General features: G+C 55.6%; 1 protein-coding gene across 1 annotated transcript in view; it reads right to left on the bottom strand.

Moving 5' to 3' along the window:
• The window catches only part of UBE2G1 (ubiquitin conjugating enzyme E2 G1), a gene marked incomplete at its 5' end in the record, with an annotated part of 97,342 nt that extends 95,869 nt beyond the window's left edge, over positions 1 to 1,473 (bottom strand). Inside the window, 3 exon segments of the mRNA XM_059149971.1 lie at positions 1,158 to 1,211; positions 1,214 to 1,301; positions 1,303 to 1,473. Of these exon segments, the coding sequence (XP_059005954.1) occupies positions 1,158 to 1,211; positions 1,214 to 1,301; positions 1,303 to 1,473 (313 nt within the window).
• Positions 1,474 to 15,649: the final 14,176 nt, after the last annotated feature.

Below are 15,649 nucleotides of genomic sequence, written 5' to 3'. Positions count from 1 at the left end.
GCGGCAGAGCTGCCCCGTCCCCCCGGAGTCCCTCCCCGTGCGCACCCACAACTTTGTCCCGGTCCAAACCTGCTGGTTCATGATCTAATAATAACCCTAACCCTGACACGGTCTCTACCAGCCCCTGACGACCTTCTTCTGGAGGCCACCGGGTGACTGAGGCAGCGGCGGCGGTCTCGGGGCGCCGGGGGAGCCGGGGGGACTCGGGGGGCTCCGGACGCGCCCCCTCCGTCCAGCCGGCCACCGCTCGGCCGCTCCCCACGCCTGCAGCACGTGTGCCGGCATTGTGAGCCCGCGCACCCCCCGCGCACCCCGCGCACGCCCGGCCCAGTGCGCATGCCCCGCTCGCACCGTCCTGGCGGAGTCGGAGCCAACCCCCTAAAAAGTCCACCTGGAAGCCGCAAACGGCCGAGGCCGGGACGATGGGGGGAGGGGGCCGCGGGCCCCGCCGGGAGGCCGCCCCGGCCGCCGTCCCCGCCCGGCCCGAGCGCCGCGGCCCCCGGGGCTCAGCAGGCAGGCGCGGGGGGCCGCGGCGTTCAGAGCACAAAGCCCGGGGCCGGCCCGCTCCCACCCTCCCCGGCGGGCGGGCGGGCGAGGCGGACGGCGGGAGCCGTGCCAGGCGAAGGCAGGCCGGGCGGCCCCGCGCACCCGCCCGCCCGCCGAACCCCGTGCGCCGCGGCCGCCCAGGCCGGCGCTTTTGTTGTCCGCCCCAACTCCGCGGCGCCGCGCGGCCGCCAGAAGTTTTGCGCGCCTCCCCTCCGCTGCCGGGCCGCCTCCCCTCACCCGCCCCGGCCCCGCCCGCCCCGGCCCGGCCCCCCGCGGCCCGCCGGCCCCGACGCCCCCCCCCCACCGGACGCCCCCCTCCCCACGCCCGCGGCACCTGAGCCCCGGGGCCCGCCCCTCCGGGCACCCGCAGCCCCTCCCCCGCAACGTCCTACCGGGTGGTGGGGGAGGGGGCGGGCGCCGGGCCCGGTGCCCGCGGCGGGGCTGCTTCCCCGCTCCCGACCCACCTCCAGACGCCGGCCCAGCGCCGGGCCCGGCCGGAGGGGCGCCCCCGGCTCGCCCGCGGCCCGCCCGCCCCGGAGGAGGGAGTACTCGGCGGCCGCCGCTCCCCGCGGCCCGGTCCGGCCGGAGCCCCACCGCCAGCCCGCGCTCACCTGCCAGCTGTCTCCGCAGCAGCAGCGCCGACTGCAGCTCCGTCATCCTCCCGCCGAGGGCCCGGGCCGGCGCCGGGGCTTCCGGGAGGCCGAGGGCGGGCTGCGGCGGCGCCGGGAGCCGGAGGTGCTGAGGAGCGCGGGCCCCCGCGACGGGAGCGCCGGAGCCGGGGCAGGCCGGGCCGGGGCGGCGGGAGCAGCGCCTCGCTGCCGGCGCGGGTCCGCTCGGCTCGGCTCCGCACAGCGCCTCACGCCCGGAAGGGGAGGGCGCCCGGGCGGCCGCGGCGCGCACTGGGACTCCGCTCGCCCGCTTCCCTCCTCAGCCCGCCCGTCGGCCCCGCCGGTGCCTTCCCCCCGCCACTGCCTCACTGCACGCAGGGCCGCTCCGCGCAGGCGCGCTGGGGCTGCCCACCTCGACTCGGTCCGCCCGCAAGCCCGACCCCTCGGCGGCCCGGCCCCGCCTCCGGCGACGGAACCCCGCCCCCCCCGCGCGCCGCCGCCTGGCCGCCGCCATCTTGAGGAGGTCCGGCGCGGCCGAACCCCCCCCGCCCCACCGCCCCGCGGACGCCATGACGGGGAGGTTTCGGAGCGCCCGGACGTCACCCCCCGGGTGGCGGCAGGTAGGCGGGAGCGCCGGGGCCGACGAGGGCGGCGGCCGGTCGGTCGGTCGAGCCGAGCTTGGCCCCGCTGTGCCCCGCTTTAAGTGGACCCCAAACGGGCTGCCCGTGCGCTGCTAGTTCACGTTACAGAAGGCGCGGAGACTCCGGGGGCGCAGGGCCTCGCGGCGACCGACACACGGAGCGACCCCGGGGCAGGGGCAGTGCGGAGAGGCCGACTCCGGCCCGTGCGGTTCAAAACGCGGTGCAGGGGGCGCCTGCGGGGCGGAGATGCGGGGCGCCCCCTGTCCCCGCGGCGCCCCGGGCCGGAAACCGCGAGGGCGCCGGCGCGCACCCGTTCCCTCCGGACGCCGGTCCAGGCCGCCCGACGCCGCCGCGGGCGCGGGAAGGACGCGGGCAAGTGCGGCCCCCGCCCACCCAGAGCGCCTTGAGTCCCGCGAGACCCCCGCGAGACCGCGCGCGGGGAACGCTAGGCGACCTCGCAGATCCCGGCGCGTGAGGCCGGACGGGCCCCCAGCGCGCTCGAGGGTGTCTTCGTGGAGGCGGCGAGCCGCCCGGGACGGCCCGGGTCTGGGATCGCTTGGGCGGCGCTCCGGAGGGCGGCCGCCCCGGCTGGAGGAAAGCAGGCCTCTGGGGGCCCTGCAGCTGCTCCCGCTGAACAAGCAGCCCCGCTTTCTGCGCGGGACGCCTCCCTTTTAAAACTTTGGTTTTATGGAAGCAGCCAGTGCGCAGAGTTCGTCATCACTGCGTCCGGGCGCTTGGAGATGCCCTCTCCGCCCCGAAATCCTGCTGCCCCTGCCGACCCCCGTCCGGCTCAAAGCCCCTTCTTCTGGGAGCTACGTCCATTTACTCCGCATAATCCTCGATAATGCTGTTCCTGACTTGGCCGTTTCAGACCCTCTGTGCTCCTGCTGCATCAGATGACGGTTTAACTGTATGTTACCTTCCACCAGTCATTCCCCTAATATCATTAAATCGTCACATTATATCAATCGGTAGTTTTTATGTTAATAGTTGTTAGGTCAAGAGAAATTTGTACACTTTTGTGACTTTGTAAATGTTGACTGTAATGGTTTATAATTGCTTTTGTTCCTTAACACAGACTTTTTTTTTTTTTTTTTTTTTGGCCTAGAGTTTCTGATGATACCTTGTTTTCCTTGCAGTGTCTGGAGTATAATCAATATCCTTACCTTCCCCATCCTACTCCACCCCCCGTTATTGTATTCTATCAAGCCCTTTTTCTTAGAAATCTCCTTCCATGAAGGCTGTGCACACCCTCTTATCAGGCCTGGTTGTCTTGAGCCATGCCTGCCATAAGGACGTCTTCTAGGGTTCCCCCGGACCACTCTCCTGGGCTCCATCTACATCATCCCATATCTCAAGCATAATTCTTTGTGTATTCTTTCCTTTTGCTGGAGCATATTATTAGATCATTCTAAGACATATGTATGGGGCAAATTTTCTAAGTCCTTCTATGTCCAAAAATGTCAAAGTTTTAAACATCTAAAACTTAATGCCAGCTTAGCTGGGTATAGAATTTTATGTTTAAAATCATGTTTTTTCTTCAGAAATATTAAATTATTGATCCATGTCTTTTGGCATTCCGCGATGCTGTTAATTCTTATTCCGTGGTAGATGATCTATTTTTTTTTCTTGGATATTTGTTGCATTCTCTTATTACATCTAGTATTTTAAGGTATGGTGATAGCATACCTTGGTATGTCTATAGGGTGCTCTCTTTTTGTAATTGTGCTCAGAGTGAATTTTGCGGTGAGACAATGGTTGTTTCATTTACATGTAGAGATGAACATAGGATAATGAGTTAGTCTGCATTTACCTGCAGTATAAAAAAATATTTTAAAAAGCAATTGATAGGTGCCTGGGTGGCTCAGTCAGTTAAGCTTCTGCCTTTGGCCCAGGTCATAATCCTGGGGTCCTGGGATTGAGCCTTGCTTTGTGCTCCCTGCTCATCGGGGAGCCTGCTTCTCCCTCTCCCTCTGCCCCTCCTTGCTGCTCATGCTCTCTCTCTCTCTCTTTCTTGCTCTCTTGCTCTCTCTCTCTCTCTCTCAAAGAAACAAATAAAATCTTTAAAAAAAAAAAAAAAAGCAATTGAGGGGCACCTAGGTGGGTCAGTGGGTTAAGCCTCTGCCTTCGGCTCAGGTCATGATCTCAGCGTCCTGGGATCGAGCCCCGCATCGGGCTCTCTGCCCTCTTTGCCTGCTTCTCTGCCTACTTTTGATATCTCTCTCTCTGTGTCAAATAAATAAATAAAATATTTTTTTAAATAGATTAAAAAAATTAAAAAGCAATTGATATTTGTATGTTGATCCAGACACCTCGCTAAGCTCTAATCACTTATCGATAGATTATTTTGATTTTCTACAAAAATAATATGTGTCCAAATAATGTCATTTCTATGTCTTTCTTTTGAAACATTGCTTCTCTTTGTTTCCTCTCCATGCAGGCTAGGATCTCCAGCAGAGTTGCCTAGAAGACATGGTAGTGGGCGCCCTTGTCTTCTTCCATTTTTAAAGGGACTATTTCAGTGTTTTGCTATTAAGTCTCACGCTGCAATTTGGTTTTTGGTTTGGTGGGGCGGTTGTTTGTTTATTTTGTTTGTTTTTTGGGAGGTTTTTTTGTTGTTTTTTGTTTTTTGTTTTGTAGATCCTTTTAACAGATTAAGGAAGTTCCCTGCCATACCTTGCTAATTTAGATTTATTCTTATAATAATCCCCAAATCTTTATCTCCTCTTTAGATCTTTCACCAGAAGCTGCTATTGGCACACTCCCCTAACATTGTATTCACTTACTTCGCAAGTGTTTGTTGAGCACCTGCTATAAGCTAAAGGTGGGTTTTAGGGGCATCTGGTGGTTCAGTTGGCTGAGTGTCTGACTCTTGATTTCCACTCAGGTCACAATGTCTGGGTTGTGAGGTTGAGCCCTGTGTCAGGCTCTGTTCTCAGCATGGAATCTGCTTGGGATTCTCTCCTCCCTCTACCCTTTCCACTCATGTGCGCGCTCTCTCTCTAAAATAAATAAATTAATAAAATATTTAATTAAAATAATAAATATGGGGGCACCTGGGTGACTCAGTGGGTTAAGCTTCTGCCTTCAGCTCAGATCATGATCCCAGGGTCCTGGGATCGAGCCCCGCATCGGGCTCTCTGCTTAGCCGGGAGCCTGCTTCCCCCTCTCTTTCTGCCTACTTGTGATCTCTCTCTCTCTCTGTCAAATAAATAAAATTTTTTTAATTAATAAAATAATAAATGTGATTTTTAAGACAAGGTTTGGGAGTAAACTAGGCACATCATCTCAGATCCCTACTGTCATGGCACCAGTAACCAGTAGGAAAGAACAGTTGGTAAAAAAAACCTAAACAAATATTGAACAATTCAGCTTTGGATTACAATCAGGGATATGATGGAAATAAATAGGGTAAGTGAATGACTCAAGAAAAAGGGTCAATACTGGATAAGGTAGTCGGGGAAGTCCTCTCCCAAGAGAAGGTATTTGGACTGAGCTCTGCAATCCAAACAGGAGATAACAATTTGAGGATTCTGGGCAGGGGAAGCAGCTACTGTTCAGGCCCTCAGAGAGGTAAGAGGTCAGCTTGTCCAAAGGCTAGAAAGCTGAGCATGGGTGGGCTGGGTCCACTGGAGCCCAGTGAGGAGGGCCCCAAGAGAGGCAGGCAGGGACCATCTTGCAAGGGACCTTGCTGACCACAGCAGAGAGTCTGGATTTTAGCTCATTTGTGGTGGAAGCCTTGGCAGGGGTGTGATCTGATTTACATGGTCGAAATCTCCCTTGGTGCTTATAGAAAAGAGAAGAGTTTTCTGGAAGACCCATTGGAAGCCTACTGCACAAGATGAGGCAAAAAAATGGGATGGCTCGAGCCAGGACAGGAGTGGAGATGGTAACAGGCGTGAGAAAGGGGATGGGGAATGGATTTGAGAAACATCCTGGGAGTAAGAAGGAAGGGCTTGCTGGCAGATTGAATGTAGGTGAATGAGAAAGACGATTCCTAGGTTTATGACTCCTGGAATAAATGAGCTGGTTTGAAAAAGACAGAAGGGAAAATGGGCTTTTGTGTGGGGTTATCTACTTGGAGGACGTCTGTTTTAGCCGTTTATTAGGCATCTAAGCAGAGATGTTGAATTAGCAGACACATACCTACACCTGGACTGCAGAGAAGAGAGAGACGAGGCCAAAGCTTCAAGATAACACATTGGGAGATAGCAGCATAGGCTTCCCAGGGAGAACGTGTAAGTGTGATAAGTTTTTTTTTTTTCCTTAAGCCTAAAAATGAGCCCAGCCATCTGAGCACCTAGCCCTCTGAGGTCAGGTAGAGGAGGAGGAACTGGCAGTGGAGGCTGAGAATGTGGACAAAAGGAGAAAACCTCAGATGGGAGGACATGTTCCCAGGAGGAAGGAACGGTCAGCTGTCGCATGCTGCTGAGAAGGATGTGGGCCAAGACGCATACACTGAACCTTGAACCCAGGCACCTGTTGCTCGCCTGGACCGGAGAAGCTTTGTAGAGCACACTTGAGCGCCGTGGGCTGAAGGCTGAACGCAGTGAGAGGCCACGGTTCTCGGTGCTGAGGGCTTACACGCAGTTTGTGGTCAGGAACTGAAAGCTCATAGATCCAGCTCAGTAGTACTTTTTTCTGGTGATGCTCAAATGGTCGGGTGCACGTGGAGAAGGATGATCGGTGGGTGCCCCGATCTGTAAGTGGAGAGAGATGGAGACAGGCGAGTGCGTCGAGGGTATGTGAAGAAAGCGACTGTGTCTTGTCTGTATAGAGAGGGATGTGGAAACTGGAAGGAGCTGATCGGTAGCAGAGAAGTGACACCAACAATCAATGGAGTCTTAATGAGGTTGAAGAACGTGGTATAGTCACTAGACCAAACGAGCTGGGAGGACCGGAAATGCCGGTCATTGTGCGTGGCTTGGAATCCAGAATCTGTTTATGGTGTCAAGGCTGTGTCACGTGAAAGTGGGACAGGCTAGCTGGTGGGTGGGGCACGGCGGTCAAGGAGGGGACAGGCAGGAGTCCTGGGTAGGTCATTCCTGTGGGTCATGAAGTCCCCAGGACAGTGACTGCCGTGGGATGGAGAGGACGGCTGCGAGGCAGGGGCTAAAGTCATTGGTGAAGGGGTCTGTCAGGACTGGCAGTGGACCCACCAGATGGCATTGGCTTGGGAAGAGCTCAGGGTCAGGGAATAAAAAGGAGAAACATCTGGAAAGCAGCAATGGGGGCAGCAGAAGCTAGGTCTGCTGGCACGGGGACCAGCAGAGAGTCAGTGAAACAGCCTTCCTTTGGGAGGGTGAGGACACGGTCCTTATGTGAGGGGCGCCGTGCGCACCTCTGACCACGCGTCAGAAGCTCAGTGCTTCCTCTCCAGACCTCCATCACGAGCAATGGTGCCCACTCACCTTGGTCAGACACCGGATGGTCAGCCTTGGTGCCTCCATCTCCCCACTAGAGTTGGCCAATCACCAAGGCCTAAATGTTCCCTCCTTCCTATTCCTGTGGACACTCCTGGATCCAAGCCTGTGGCCACTACCAGGGCCTCAGTGAGGGTCTCCTGGCCACTGGTCTTGACACTCTCTCCCCTCATCTAGTCTCTGCAGCCACAGAGAAACATCCAAAATGCAAACCTGCTGTTGTCTCATTCCGACTGGAAGCTCCGCAGTGGCCCTGTATGAGGCTTAGATCGAAGCTCCCGGAAACCATCTGCCCTCCCCTGGGGCTTCAGCTCCATCCTGAATCTCTCCTCCTCGGCCTCTTGTGAACACTCTCCACCCCAGACAGCACTTTTCTCCGTCCTCCGAAAAGTCAAACTGTTTGAGTTCTGTTTATTGTTTCTTTGCATGTTTGTTTTTGGCACCTTTGCTATAGCAATGGCCCAGAATATTCTTTCCTATGTCCGCCTGGCACCTGGCGGACTCCTGCTAATTCATTATTCAGGTCGTTGAACCAATTCCCTCCTTTCTCATTCTCAAAAGTAATCTTACTTTCTGCTTCCCATGCCCAGCGTATACACCATCTCGTGTTCCAGCACTGTCGTGCACATCATGGTGTTTTTCCTATTCATGTGTCTGTAAGCCTTGTGACGGCAGTTTTCTTCTCTGTCCTCAGAACTCAAAGCAACGATGCATGGTGGGCACTCGGCAAATATCTGTTGAGTGAATAAGTCTACTCCATTAAATTAATAACAGGATAATCTTTCAAAATTACTCTAGGCTGATGCTTATTAAATCCGGCACAGAGTGGTGTGGCAAGGTGTTCTTAAAGCTGCAGAAGAAGCCTCTCTTGGGTTGTTAGTCTGGTTCATTTTTTTGAGATTAGCGAGTAAACAGCCCTTAAAGCTAACCCTATAACTGTACAGACTTGTGTCAGGAAAGAAGAAAGACAGAACACTTCACAAGCTAAGCATCTACTGGAAAAGTCAGAAAAGCAAAGTAAGCCCCAAGAATGGCATCGAGGCCTCTGGACAGCCCATGTACAAAACACATGCAGCGGGACCCCTACCTCACGCCACATGCGAAAATGACCTCGAAATGGATCAGGCGTGTAAAGACAAGGGCTGAAACTAGAAAACACTGAGGGAGATCTTTGTGACCTAAGGTGAGGCCGTGTTTTCCTAGACGCCACAAGCAACAAAAGAAAGAGTCAATACATTGGACTCACCCAGACTGAAAACTTTGTGCTTCATAGGACACCAGTAAGAAAATGAGAAGAGAATGCGAGGCACATGAGAAAAGCTTCACAAATCACCTATCCACTCAAGGACTCATGTTTAAAATATGTCAAGAGCTCCTACAACTCAATAAAAAGACAAATAACTGATTTAAAATGAGCAAAAGATCTGAACCGGCATTTCTCCCCAGGAGACAGACTAATGGCCGATAAGCCCTTTGAAAGGACCTCCACATTACTAGCCTTCAGAGAAACAGGATGGCTCACATCCCCCAGTGGGTAGAAAAGTACTAATGAGTGTTCCCGAGGATATGGGGAGACTGGAACCTTCATAAGTGGTTAGCAGAAGTGTGAAATGGGGACACCTGGGTGGCTTAGTGAGTTAAAGCCTCTGCCTTCAGCTCAGGTTATGATCCCAGGGTCCTGGGATGGAGCCCCACCTGCTTCCTCTCTCTCTCTCTCTGCCAGCTACTCTGCCTACTTGTGATCTCTCTCTCTGTGTCAAATAAATAAACTGTGTAAAAAAAAAAAAAAGTGTGAAATGGTACAGCCACGGTGGAAAACAGGCTGAGACTCAGAAAGTTCAGTACAGAATTTCCATACAACTCAGCAGCTCCACTCCTAGGCATAGCCCAAGAGAAATGAAAACATGTTCACACAAAACCTTGTACAGGAATGTTCATGGCATCATTACTCGTAATAGTGAAAAGGTGGAAACAATTCGTATATCAACCTAACGAGCGGGTAAGACCTATGCTGGAATATTGTACAGCCATAGAAAAGGACAAAGCACTGATACACGCCCCAGCAGGCATGAACCTGGAAGACATTACTCTAACTAAAAGAAGCCAGACACAGGTGATTCTGTTCACATGAAATGCCCAGAATAAGCAAATCCATAGAGGCAGAAAGTAAATGAGTCGTTGCCTTCGGACGGGGTTGGAGGGTGGGTATGGAGAGGAACAGCTAATGGGCACAGAATTCTTTTTAGAAAGATGACAGTGTCTTAAAGTAAATTGTGGCGATAGCTGTACGAGTCTGTAAGCACACTAACAACCCCTGGGTTATGCATATTTTTCCGGGTGAACTGTATGAAATTATGGAATTTATACCTTAATAAAGCTGTTATAAAAATATACGCAAAGAAATGGGGAACGTGTCAGAACCAAGAGTACAAGAAAGAAAAGGGAAGCAACAGGAAAACCAGTAAAGACCAATAACAAGGCCAACAGACAGTGCTGATGATGTCAACAAGACTCCGGCAAACTTGACCAAGAAAAGAGAAAGCACTAGGGCGCCTGGGTGGGGCAGTCAGTGGACCATTCGACTCCTGGCTCCGCTCCTGTCATGATGTCAGAGCCGTGGGGTTGAGTCCCGTGTCAGGCTCTGCACAGAGCGTGGAGTCTGCTTGGGATGCTTCCTCCGCAGCCCTCTGCCCCTCCCCACTCCGCTGGCCCGCCCTCACTCTCGCGCTCACTCTCCACAGCAAAAATAAGTAAACTAAAGCCTGCCGGGGTTCACATTCTACTGGGGCTTGACAGTCGATCAGTCAGCCAAAGATCCTTGCAGCTACTGACAAGTGCTGTGAGGAAAGTAAGATGGGGTATCACGGAAGGCTGCCTGGAGACGACCCCAGCCAAGGAAATCATGGAGGGCTTCTCCGAGGCGGTGACATCTAAGAGGAGGCAGCAGCGAGAAGTTGTGGGGCCAGCGGAGGACGGCACATAGAAGGCTTGGGGTCGGGACCTGAGGAATGAGAGCAGGGGATGCGGTCAGAAGTTCATGGCACTCTGTTTGTAGTGGGAAGTTTGGAGGAGTCTCTTCTGGTTCAGAAATTTGACTATAAAAGGGAAAAGAGGCAGGGCAGCAGCTCGGGACAAATCTGTGTGTGTGGCCCGAAGAAGAGGGGACTGTCCTCAATTACTCGTCCACCACCGTTCCCCACCCAGGCGCTCTCCCGGGTTTGAGCGGCAAAACCCCTGCTTGTTTGGTCATGGCAAAGTGACAGTCCACACGGAGACGTCTGGTTCCCCCTAAAGGATCATTAGCTTCTTCATCCCTCAGCTCTCCCATTTGTAAACCGGGAAGGAACCCATGTGCCTCCGGGAGGTGCGGAGGGTGAGGCCTCCGGGCCCCCAGAGAAGGTGTTTGCCAGGACTCCAAGCTTCCCACGGGCTCCAGAGCAGCCCACCCACCCTCACGCCCTCCGAGGTCCTCACGGGGACCCTGACGGTCCCTTGGGACAGGGGAAGGGGCTCCCAAGTTCCTGAGGAGGCAGAGCAGAAGGGCAGCACGGGGAGTCGGCTCCGCTCGGGTTCGCTGCCGTCCTCCCGGAGCACACACCATGGCTGGAAACGCGAGCCGGCTCCGATCTCGCTTCCAGAAAGCCTGACCCCCTCACCAGTCTCAGTGTTTGCCAGCCGTAGCAGCAGGGAAGGTGGCGCTGACACTAGCGGGCCCGCTGGGAACGTGGCCAGCGCGCAGAGTGAGCACGGCTGACCTTTTCCAGAAAGATGACTGTCAAGGCACTGAAAGACAGCTGGCCGTGGCCGGACGCTGGGGACAACAGAGAGGCTTTTGTTGTTGGGTTTGGGTTGTGTTGTCTTTCAGGGTGAAGGACCTGAGAGTGAGCCAGGTGTCGAAGGCAAGGCACCCATGAAAGAGGGAGCAGGAGGGCAAGGGGCTGCCCAGGGTGCCCCAGAAGTGCGCAGCGGAAGGGGATGACATCTTCCTTTGGAACCCGGGAAGAGGGAGCCGAGGTGCAAGCAGGTGGCTGTCGGTGTGGGCTGGAGGCAGGGCCCTGCGGCCGAGATAGGGACAGGGTGCTCGTGGTCTAAGAAACAGAGAGCAGTAGAGACGGCTGGCTGGGGAGCGAGGAAGCCTGCACGGCCAGGCAGCCTGGGAGCGCGGCCGACCTTGGTAATGAGTGAAGGTGCTGGTGCCAGGCACCGATGGGAGACTTTCCTCCACAGTGCTCCCCAGCCCAGATGCAGACACAGAGGAGACGGGGAGTTGGGACGCCTGGGGGCCCACTGTGACAAGCGTGAGCGTGACTCGCTGGACGCCCCATCATTGCAGACACAAGCACATCAGAGGAGCCTGTTCTGATCCCAGTATTCTTCCAGGCTGATGGGGAAGCCCTGACAAGGCCTGATTGATTGATTGGTGCCCAACAGGGGCTTCAGAGTCACGACACTGAGCTCGAGACCGGAGCTGAGATTAAGAGCCAGATGCTCACCGGACCGAGCCTCCAGGTGTCCCCAGACCAGGTTCACCGGACCGAGCCTCCAGGTGTCCCCAATGTGTGTGCACATGGCTTGACTGGACACTTCACGACCTCGTGATCTACATGCTGCAAACATGTGCCAGAAAGCGGCTGGTGCCTGTATCGGGATTTGTTTTCTGGGTAGCCCCCCGGCATCTTCTGAACCCGCTTCTTCTTCTACATTGGGGATTTCCTGCCTCCTAAAGGTCGCTGCTGGGACCTGCCCGCCTGACCTCCTCTGCAGCCCAGGACCCACGGGTTGGACCTGGCCCCCCACCAGAGCTGAGCTCAGGAGACGGAGCCAGGAGGAAGGTGCCCTTGGCCTCACGGGACCCCCTTTGTGGGCAGGGCTGGGGAGGCTCTCAGAGACGAGAGGGCCCAAGGTCTGAGCTCAGAGTGGCTGCGTGAGCTGCTGCACAGAGAGATGCCAGGGCTGGATGGACCCTGCTCCTGCCTGGGGGCAGCCCCGCTCTGCGATGGGCATGTTCTTCCGGTTTCTGGAGAAGTGGTATGCAGCAGGAACGTAGGGCGGGCCGCGGGAGTAATTTTCAGTTGTTTAATAGACTCGTTAAATAAAGTTTTAAAGATGAGGGGCGCCTGGGTGGCTGGGTCGTTGAGCATCTGCCCTCTCCTCAGGGCATGATCCCGGGGTCCTGGGATCGAGTCACACATCGGGCTCCCTGCTCGGCGGGAAGCCTGCTTCTCCCTCTCCTGCCACCACTGCTTGTGTTCCCTCTCTCACTGTCTCTCTCTGTCAAATAAATAAAATCTTTTTTAAAATTTAAAAGGTAAGATCTTTTTTTAAAGATTTTATTTATTTATTAGTCAGAGAGAGTGAGCACAGGCAGACAGAGAGGCAGGCAGAGGCAGAGGGAGATGGAGGCTCCCCGCCGAGCAAGTTGCCCGATGTGGGACTCGATCCCAGGACGCTGGCACCATGACCTGAGCTGAGGGCAGCTGCTCAACCAACTGAGCCACCCAGGTGTCCCAAGGTGAGATCATTTTAATAGCATATTTGATTAAAGCCCACATATTCTACACATTATTTCAACATATTATCAAAAGTATCTGTGAGATAATTTATATTCTTTCCTACACTAAATCTTTGAAATTCAGTGTGTATTCAATGCACAGAGTACACCTCCATTCAGACTGGCCATGGTTCGGGGATTCACATGGCCAGTGGCCACTGCATGACAGCAGACCCCTCGCAGATGGTGGCCTCCCATCAGGACCATCTGGCCGTCCAGACATCCAGCAAGTTACCAAATACTTTCATTAAAGTCCTCTTCTGTTCTAAGGGCATCACAAGGAGTGCTGTGAGTTACAACTGATGGTCATTTGGGGACGTTGGCCACGAGAAAGAGGGAAGGCTCCACGGGCACAGACATGACAGGCACAGACATGCCCTCCTTCCTGCTGACCGTGGATCCCCAAGGCCTGGAACGATGCCCGGTTCTCACTTCTTGGACACAAGTTGCATGAATGAATGAGGAAAATGTTTCTCCCTCGGTGAATCTGCCAGCATGGGTTCCTTTGACCAATTGCCTGGTGGTCACTAGCCAGCTTCATGCCTTTGCATAACCAGACCTGTGTCCAGCAGCACACCGGGACCTTGGGTGATGGCACCTGCCACATGGGTCATGGCAGGAGAGACTGGCTCTAAGAGCAGACGACAGGAGCCAGCACCTTACAGAGGCCTGGGGTTCTGACTCTGAAGCCGGAAGAGGGACTGGAGGCAGTGGCCGTGGCTCAGGGCTTTGGCTTGGACATGGCAGTGAGCAGGAACATCCGTCCTATGTGAACTAGAAAAATCACCCTGACTCCTGAAGTCTGCACAGACTGCCAAAGCCCAAGGTGCAGCTCCCCCCACCAGCAGAGGGGGTCCCTGGAGGCTCCGGGCTTCTGTCCATTCGGCACGTGCTGGGGCTCTCGCTGCAAAGCTGCCCTTGTGGGGTGTCACAGCCCCCGAGCGCTGAGCCCAGAAGCCCACTACGCAATGCTGAGCCCCTTTCTCCCTGCCTGCCGGCTGCATCTTCTCATCTCAGGAGAGGGAATGCAGGCTCTCAGGATGACTGTGCGTGTTAAGTGTGAAAACACAGGTGAGACTTTGCATGGGGCTGGGCTCGGACATTCCCCGCTGGCTTGGTCCCCCAAGGCCCCGCACAAGCCTGATCTTCTGTGTGAGCTCTCTCGGTGCCTCCCCTGGGCCGGGCACAAGATGGACATAAAATCAGCTGTCCTAAGGAATGCCGAGGCCCATTCTTTGCAGTGGTAAACACGCACGCGCGCGCACACACACACACACACACACGCACGCACGAGTTTGATGACTAGAAGAGCAGTGAGCTGATTTCTTCAGCTGGCATTCCCACCAGACTTGGCATTTCTAAACCACAGAGCCCACTTTCAAAGTCATTTACTTGGGGGGATGGGAGGAGGCTGAGAGATTACGCCCCTGTATTCCCGACCCGGTTCCACACTCTCAACCTTTCAGACAATCACACTTACTCATTCTTTTTTTTTTTTTTTTCAAGATTTTATTTATTTATTTGACAGAGAGAAATCACAAGTAGACGGAGAGGCAGGCGGGGAGAGAGAGGGAAGCAGGCTCCCCACTGAGCAGAGAGCCCGATGCGGGACTTGATCCCAGGACCCTGAGATCACGACCTGAGCCGAAGGCAGTGGCCCAACGCACTGAGCCACCCAGGCGCCCCACGCTTACTCATTCTTGTGCTGACTTCTTGGGTCGTCGTTCAGGGTGTGCCAACGAGGACAGTGCAGAGGCGGGAGGCCATGAGGACCGCCCTAACTCCAGACAGAATTCCTCCCCTTCAGTGCTATGAATCTTGAAGAAAGCCAGGCCTGGAGAACTCAGACCGACCCGCCGTTTGCCACTTGATATGAGAAGACACCGCCCTGCAAGAAAGGCTGCCTTGTGGGGCGGTCCTGTGGCTGGTGTAGGCCAACAGAATTCCATGATCAGAGCACAAACCCCTTTCTCCCTGCTGCGCCCTCTCTCTTCCTTCTCTGGAAGGCACTGTGGCAGCTGCCTATAGCCCCCGTGGCGTGCTTGCGGGGAGCCCCACATCACCACCCCCACAGCTCCCAGCCTGAGAGCTGGCACACCTCCCCAGCCTGGCCCTAGCTCATCAGGCTTCGGGCAGCAGCTGCTGGTGGCCCTGGCTCGTCAGTCCTCAGGTGGGCAGAGTCCCAGGGGCACATTCCACACCAGCCCCGTTGCCCCCGGGGTAACCTGCCTCCTGCTCTTTCTCCTGGCTCACTGCTGCTTGCTCCCCGCTTTACGCCCCCATCCCTCCCAGGGTCCTCCTGCCTTACCTGACAAGCAAGTCCCGTGCCTTCGAATCTGTGTCTCGGGCCTGCCTCGGGCCAATCCAAAAGAAGACGGGGCACATCACCGGGTAGCAGCAAAGGCCCTTGGAAATCCAGCGGATCCTCGTGATCCGAAACCTCTCTTACCCCCTAAAGTAACCTAGTCTGGCAGCAAGCTCTGAACTCATGGGGAAAAGGGCACAGCAGGTCGGGTCCGTGCCCACTTGACTCCTTCTTTCCCTTAGTTCGGCTCCTTCAGGCGGAGACAGGGCTTCACGTGTCAGGCCGGGCGTGAGCGTTGTGCGCACGCCACTGTCCGCGCTGCCAACTTCTCTGCTGCCCGCAGCTTCTGACGGTGGAAAATCCCACACGTACGAGTAAACACGCGGAGTGACAGCCCTGGCGCGCCCGTGGGCAGGTGGGTTTGGCAACTCTCCACTCACAGCCAAGCCTCATTTCATCTGCATCCCCGCCGCCCTCTCCTCTCTCCACCTCACACTACCTCAGAGCCAAACCCGAACCCTCATTTCACTGGCAGCCTTCGGCATCTCTGAAACAGAAGGACTCTGTTTTATAAG

This window comes from Mustela lutreola, chromosome 15, assembly GCF_030435805.1.
Source record: "Mustela lutreola isolate mMusLut2 chromosome 15, mMusLut2.pri, whole genome shotgun sequence".
NCBI lineage: Eukaryota > Metazoa > Chordata > Mammalia > Carnivora > Mustelidae > Mustela > Mustela lutreola.
Note: the sequence above shows the minus strand (reverse complement) of the source record. Positions and strands in the feature narration are given on the sequence as shown.